Raw genomic sequence first — 7,135 nt, 5'->3', positions numbered from 1 at the left:
CATGACATATGTCAATATTTATAAAATAATAATTTTAAATATCTAAAGAGCCTACAAATTAAGATATTTTGAATTCTAATAAAAAAATGAGTGAGAAAGAAAGATGGAAATTAAACCATATATAATTCCTCCATCCCATTGTTTTAATTATGTTGATCTAACTTATCACGACTTTAACTTAGATGAGTCCAATGCTTAAGGCTGAATTCAACTTTGGTGTATTTCTTGTAATTTCTTTTAAGCCAAACTTGACGGAAACCTATGATGACTTTGAGACTTTAACCTCTTTGAAGGCTCTTTCATGTGAATAATTTTTAATTAAGATCTTAATCTTAAAAACACTACTTTTCTCTATTAAAGGAAGTATAACATTTCATTCTTAAACTCTAAGGATAAAATCACCGAGACTGTTTACGTTATTGTCTGCTCATAACCATATAAAATCCTCAAAGACTGTACTGTTATAATTGAAGAATCCTATCACTTGTGCTGAACAGTGCTTTGTAGTAAAAGAAGGGCTCTATATACACTGCTGCAAGAGCTGATGAAAGAAAGATAATACATAATATCAAGTTTCTGGTGTTGGTTCAGGAGGTCCTCTAGCAATTGGCATCGCACCCTTACTGTTGGTATTGGGTTTTGCATAATCAACAAAGATAACACGTCCATTTAATGTCTGCAAAAAAGTTTCAGTCAATCCTTACTTCTAAGTTCCAAGTCAACAAAGAACTGAAGAGTCCCAAATTTGATCATTACCTTTCCTTTCATCTCTGCTATGGCATTCTCAGCCTCGTCTGCTGAAGCATAGGTGACAAACCCAAATCCCTTAGATCTGTCTGACACCCTATCTGTTACAACTTTGGCTGCAAAATAAGAAACTCCGTAACATTGTCAAAGGCCAGAATAATCATACAGTGAGATGACACAGAATGGGTCAATGTTGGTGCATTTCATCGTTTATACCTTCAAGAACTTGCCCGTAGTTGGAAAATGCCTCTGACAGTGCTTTCTGTGTGGTGCAGAAGGACAGTCCTGAAAAAACACGGAGGAACCAAGCTCCATGGATATAAATAACCCCTTTCCATGGACAAATCACTTCAAGCTTTCAAAATAGTAAACTGAGTTTGAAACAGAAGCCACATGCATACTTTTCACAGGTTAATTAATAACTTAAAAAATCATTGGGAAAATCTGATATTTCCCATTAATTGCTGAGAACACATTCTAACCAATTGCTCAACACAACACCTAACCTTAGGGCATGCTCAGTTCGAGAACACATTCTAACTAATTGCTATTGCTGAGAGTGTCAAGAAGCTTATCATTAAGATCAAGAAGAAAATGAAAAACAATATGAAACTATTCTGTGGAATTCATCGATAGAAACAAAGGGCATTAAACAGCAAAAATTAATTTCCTTAATTTTGGCATGAAGAGTAACAAAGCATACGGTGATTTCTTCGGCTGAAAAGAAAAGGAGAGTGCATACCTCCAACAAAAAGCTTGTAAGCAATTCCTCGGCGAAAAGAAAAAAGAGATGGCGACAAATTTTTATTTTTATTGGCCTGAATTATTTTTCTCACAGCCGCCATGGAATTCAATTCGATGTTGAAGACAGGGAATAAGGGAAACGAAGAGTTTTTGATGCATGGCACATTCACAGAGTAAACGGGCTCAACACACACCAGAAGCCCAACTCATTGGTGGGCTTAGGCTGCTTCAGGCCCACCTCCTAGCTTTACTAGCATTAGCCTCGTTCAATATCTTCGATATTTTTATATGTGGATAATTGCTCCCACTAAAGATTCAGTCTCAAATATTTAACTCTATATGTAATTAAGAGATATTCTATTAAATGTGATTAGTGGTTAATTCCAGGAATATTTTACACCAATAAAATATTTGACAAATGGAATATTTAATACTATCATGTATGAAGACTCAAATTCAGATATTCTTCATGGGAAATCATCCACAAAAGTAGCAAGAAATTATATTTGATAATAATAAAATTTAATGATTAATAATTGAATTATGTGGATGAATAACTGCATTAAGTATTTATCTAATACAAACTATTATACAGGGACTGATTTATAAATTTAAAATTTTTAAATGTTAAAAAAATATTACAAACTAATTTAATTTTATAAAATCGAATAAGTTGTGTAAGTTACTTCAAACATCTTATTATATGTCAGACAAATTTTTTGCTAAAAGTAAACATGATTATCCTTTGAATTCATCCTTCTTAGGTTACTATGCTAAAGTAATGTCTCACTATCATTCACCCTTATCGTGCAAGGGAAATCAAAATCTCACAATGAATAACATTTCAGGATTACAATTATGGTGTATTTCTTCTCATGCTTGTGGGACTAGGAGTTAGGATATTGTATTTATATACCAATGTGAAAATTTCTTAGTGTTGGAAAGAGATATGACATTTGAAAATGTTTTGAACCAATTTTAGAATTGGCCTAAGTTCAAGATCAGAGTGATGTAGTTCTCTTCTGTTACTAAATTATTTCTTTGTGTTTTATGTACTGTTGGTCAGGGTTAGTTGGAAGTGTAACCTTGATTCATTTTGTGACCTATGACCTATGACTGTATTTGAAACTTGTCTTATGCTTCTATTTAAAAACAAAGTTACATTTAAGAATTGATGAGGTACAATTATCTTCAATTGTTCAACCCAAAAATTAACGGTGAAAGAAAGGCAATTACCATAACAAAGGAAGAAGAGATTTTATCTTAGAATTCTTTACAGGGCACAAAAAATGGGTGTAATTATTGTTAATAATGAGGTTTTTTCTTTTTCCTTTTATGAACATAATTATTGTGTCACGTTGAAATTAGGAAAGTCGTTGAAAAAAAAGGATACTAACTTAACACGTTTTCGAAAACAGTTACCTCTCAATTAATAAAATAAATATCACGAGTCATATCTTCATACACGACTTCTGCATAAAAAAATGAAATTAACAAAATCGTATCTCTATATATGACTTCTTATTAAACACATTAAAAGCTAAAAAAATGAAATTATATATAAAAATACGACATATATATTTTATTTATTTAAGGACTAAATTGACATAAATTTTTATTTATTTATATGTAACAGCATGCTAAACATGGGATTGTACATATATCTTGATTAGTCCATAGAGAGAGGACTTGTCCGACAGAACCATGACTGAATTTAAAAACACAGGACATACAACAAAGGGTAATAAGGCGATACTGACATGGAAACACTTATCATTGTGCAGAAACATACGGCTATTTCTACAATACACTACAGAGTTACAGTGTAAGAATGCACATTACTTTCACCATTAATTAACTGTGTAAACGTGGAACAATCTTTAGATCAACATAGCAATTAAAATCATGCTATATTCAACCATTATTTTCTCTAATAACTTGTCCACGTATACACACATAAACTCAGTGGTGAAGATAATATGGTGTATTAATGCACCGTATGATTTGTTAGTATATTGTGGAATTGGCCATTACCGAAGTATCATGCAAAGTTGTGGCTAAAACTAAAGAGGGACGGATGTCTCTATATACTAAGTTACACCTCCTGTTAGACGTGTGGGTGTGTAACTATATACAGAACTAATTTTATATGCACTTTCCATCCAACCTTCAAGAGTTTGACTACTCATGAAGGACTCACCTTCAGTAATGCCTGGAACATCATGTCAATGAATTGATCATCCTGACACAGGAAAATTCCGTTAGTAGAGAAACTATATAAAAAGTTAACAAGGAAGAGGAGTCAGAATATAACAAGCGTCAAAACGATTTGGTTACTCCAATTCTTTTGCAGACTAGAGATTCAAATTATACTGAAGTCATACACAGAAAAAAGTAATAAAAACATGAAAATCTAAGATTGCTTACTAAAAATCTTGTGTTTATACTAGTTAGTAACAGTAGAGGTCTGTTCCTATATCAGGCTTATAAAAACCTTATCGCCTTTCTTCAATTAGACGCATTTTTTTTCCAAAAATTGCATCTCTGGAATTTTGTTATATGAAAACAAAATCTCAATAATTAGGATTAGAGCACTTCCAGTCTAATAGTAAGCTAAATAGTCATTAAATTAACAACAATATTTTCCACATAATATGGTTTATGATACGTTTGGTCTGCTTTTATGTCTGAATAAAATTCGGGCTCTTAAGAAGTGCCCAGACGAAATCATAAAATAAAATAATTCAGACTTCTCTCTTGAAGCAACTGGAAACCCTTTAACAATGACTATGGCTCAAACTGGACTTTCTGTAGTGCGGAATAACTCATATAATCATTTGTTAAACACCCTAATGATATTGAGGACACTAGTAGTCGTTATTTCCCTCTTATTTTAAGGCACACACCCACCCCAAAATAAAAGAATTTAATAACAATTTAAAAATACAACTAAATTAATAATGGTCAAGAAACACAAGGGAACTAAACAAAGATGCAAAATTGTGAAGTACCTGAACCAATGATAAAAGTGCACTGCGAACGCTATCCCTTCCAATTACAGGTCTATTTGGACTGGAGCTTGAAATGGGGGTAAGAGAGAGAGGAGGAATAGGGGGCGGGAAGGGTTGAAGTACTGGTGTGCCATATGGTCGTGGCATTTTCAGGGAATGATTACCAACTGAACTAGGCAGCACAGATGAAGAAATAGGTGGAACTAACAGTGATGATGAAGTGGATGTGAAAAAAGTAGAAGGCTTAACGAGATTAATGGCTTGATTGCCATTCTTGACTGTTTCAAGAGAGTCAACAGGTAAGCCTGATATAGATGAAGTTGAATGAGAAGCAGGTATTTGCACAGTAGGTGCAGGAGAAAATAAACTACTAGGAGCAGAAGAAGTAGAATGCTGTCTATCATTTCTGATAACGGAAGCATAATTTCTAGTAGCCTTCAATGTCTGCAACAATTGAATTAAAAAAAATTCTTAAGCCACAGATATCATCTTATAATAAAAAGTGAAACTTAAAAAAATAGAAATTGCAGAATTATTAACCAAAAAACATAGAAAATAGAAATGTGACAACATCACATACGCTGCAAAAGTTTGAAAATACAGCATCTTCAACAGCATCAATTGCAGAAGCAGCAGCTGAAGACGATTCTAGAGGGCTTCCTGATATCACTGACACTGGCTGATGTTCCTCAAACTCACTGTCATATATAAAAACATCAGCCATTAGACGTGCAACATTTATTACTAATAAATCCAACAGTAGAGATCAATAAGTGGGGGAAATAAATAAATACAGTTTGAATTTTGAGCAAGCACATTCGTTGGACAAGAAAAACCAAGCAGAAGTACTTTATTAAAGTAATTTTTCATTTTGAATAAAAAACTTCTTCACAAATAATATGTTAAAGTTGATGCTGTTTGGAATTTCACACATATAAGTAGCACAACATAGTGGTGCAGAGCAATCGACCCAAACTCAACATAGTTGGATGACAACTCGCTAAATAATCTGTGCTACATATAAATACATTTTTTGGGGGACACTAGGCTTCTGCAAATGTAAAAGTGATCCACAATTTGAAATTCCTAGTGTCCAGAGGCTTGGTCACTCTACCGTTAAAGCATGCCTGTTGATAACTATGCAATTGAAACAACTTCATATTTTGTAAAATTTACAAAAAATGCTTACCTTCTGTTAGCAGGCGTTGTGGTAGTTGGAGGTGCCTTTGGGTACAAATTAAGTATCCTGTAAATTGAATTTGGAAAATAAGTAAGATTATCTGCACCCAATTTCATGCATTGCTAAGCAGAAAAATATAAATACACAACCCAAAGACCCTCACAGTTTATGCCAAATTGGTTGAAATTAGCACCCTGTAAGTTGTAACTGTAAATAACTAAAGAAAAAAAAAAACCCACTCAAGTAACCTGTTAAAAAGATTTGCAACTTCCTCGCATTCGTCTGGATTATAAAACCATATACCATTAACTTCTTGAGCAGCATTCCGATATAATAGGTACGGGCTTTTAAGTTCATACTCAAAATCCAATAGATTCTCCACAAGGTTATCTGTCCGGACCCAGGACAAAATTAAGAGAGAAAGTTGTTGAATAGGTAATACATACCAAAGATTCATAAATGAGGCAAAAATAAATTTCGTATTACCAAAAACAGCATCCGTTATTTACAGCAATAATTAGCTCACTTGAATCTAACCCCTAAACCTTTCTTGGTTCTTCTAGTCAAACTATTTTCCCAAATAATAGTCATAGTGATAACAACAACAATAATAATAATAATAATAAGGTTTTCAAACAAATCAGAACCTGTACTTCGTCGATTCATTACGATAAACTGAAACCGTGGCTGTGAATTCCTGAATCAGAAAAAGAAAATGATGAACGATTTTGGTGGATATGCATGCATCAATGCATACAAAGAATAGCGAGAGAAGATTGTGGATGAACTCACCTCTTGACAACGAAGAGAGATCCTTCGACATCCTTGCGACTCTACAGTGGTGAATGAGTGAAATAGATGAGAAAAGAAAGTGTGAAGAAGTGAAAAAAAAGAAGAGAATAGAAGAGAAGAGAAGAACGAACCCACTGGTTGGTTTCGATGTTGAAGTCGTAGAAGGAGACATGAGCGGCGGTGAAGAGAATCTCGTCGATGAATGGATCGATTCGCTGGAGCACCGTTAGATTCAGCACCTTCGTGCTCTGCTGATCCAGATTCGGCGTCAATTTCTTGGTCTGAGACATTTGAGTTTCGCTCAAAACCTCCAACTCGGGATTTTCTCTTCACTCGTTTCGCCGTTTCTTGCAGAGAAAAGAGAAGAAATGAATAATTGACTCGCACTCACTCCAAGCAAAGAACAATGTTCGCAGTTTAATCTACTCCCACCCAAATCAAAATATACAAATGCTGTTGCTTTATTTTAATCCTAAATTATTTAACAAATATATGGTCGACAACCACTCTCCAGTACACTACAAGTTTAGTTAACACACAAGTTAAAGAATTAAAAAACAATATTACTTTTACTATAATATCTTTTATTTGTTCTTAAATATATATATTTTTTATGTAAAAAATCAAGAAATATAATTAACTTTTAATTCTCATAAAAAAA

General features: G+C 33.5%; 2 protein-coding genes across 2 annotated transcripts; both read right to left on the bottom strand.

Annotated features, from left to right (window-relative positions):
• Positions 1-389: 389 nt before the first annotated feature.
• On the bottom strand, positions 390-1,635 carry LOC108327579 (small RNA-binding protein 11, chloroplastic). The gene is made up of 4 exons (XM_017561269.2): positions 1,490-1,635; positions 964-1,032; positions 757-863; positions 390-676 (listed from the first exon to the last, which is right to left on the bottom strand). The coding sequence occupies exons 1-4, from the start codon at positions 1,590-1,592 to the stop codon at positions 569-571; spliced, it is 387 nt and encodes a 128-aa protein (XP_017416758.2). The 5' UTR covers positions 1,593-1,635; the 3' UTR covers positions 390-568.
• A 1,458-nt stretch (positions 1,636-3,093) lies between these two features.
• LOC108326904 (mRNA-decapping enzyme-like protein) lies at positions 3,094-6,926 on the bottom strand. Its single transcript, XM_017560507.2, has 8 exons — positions 6,606-6,926; positions 6,475-6,515; positions 6,330-6,379; positions 5,931-6,072; positions 5,692-5,748; positions 5,083-5,200; positions 4,503-4,946; positions 3,094-3,733 (listed from the first exon to the last, which is right to left on the bottom strand). Exons 1-8 carry the CDS (start codon positions 6,762-6,764, stop codon positions 3,677-3,679), a joined length of 1,068 nt encoding a protein of 355 aa, XP_017415996.1. The 5' UTR covers positions 6,765-6,926; the 3' UTR covers positions 3,094-3,676.
• Positions 6,927-7,135: the final 209 nt, after the last annotated feature.

The sequence above is a fragment of the Vigna angularis genome, chromosome 2, assembly GCF_016808095.1.
Source record: "Vigna angularis cultivar LongXiaoDou No.4 chromosome 2, ASM1680809v1, whole genome shotgun sequence".
Taxonomy (NCBI): domain Eukaryota; kingdom Viridiplantae; phylum Streptophyta; class Magnoliopsida; order Fabales; family Fabaceae; genus Vigna; species Vigna angularis.
Note: the sequence above shows the minus strand (reverse complement) of the source record. Positions and strands in the feature narration are given on the sequence as shown.

What these genes read in the sequence shown, in the direction of transcription:
- LOC108326904 (XM_017560507.2), bottom strand. Translation starts at nt 6,764, where the DNA reads ATGTCTCAGACCAAGAAATTGACGCCGAATCTGGATCAGCAGAGCACG. An exon ending in ACAACGCCTGCTAACAGAAG is followed by an intron (nt 5,201 to 5,691) that starts GTAAGCATTTTT and finishes TATATATGACAG; the next exon opens with TGAGTTTGAGGAACATCAGC. An exon ending in TATTTTCAAACTTTTGCAGC is followed by an intron (nt 4,947 to 5,082) that starts GTATGTGATGTT and finishes CAATTGTTGCAG; the next exon opens with ACATTGAAGGCTACTAGAAA.
- LOC108327579 (XM_017561269.2), bottom strand. Translation starts at nt 1,592, where the DNA reads ATGGCGGCTGTGAGAAAAATAATTCAGGCCAATAAAAATAAAAATTTG. An exon ending in CTACGGGCAAGTTCTTGAAG is followed by an intron (nt 864 to 963) that starts GTATAAACGATG and finishes CTTATTTTGCAG; the next exon opens with CCAAAGTTGTAACAGATAGG. An exon ending in TAGCAGAGATGAAAGGAAAG is followed by an intron (nt 677 to 756) that starts GTAATGATCAAA and finishes ACTTTTTTGCAG; the next exon opens with ACATTAAATGGACGTGTTAT.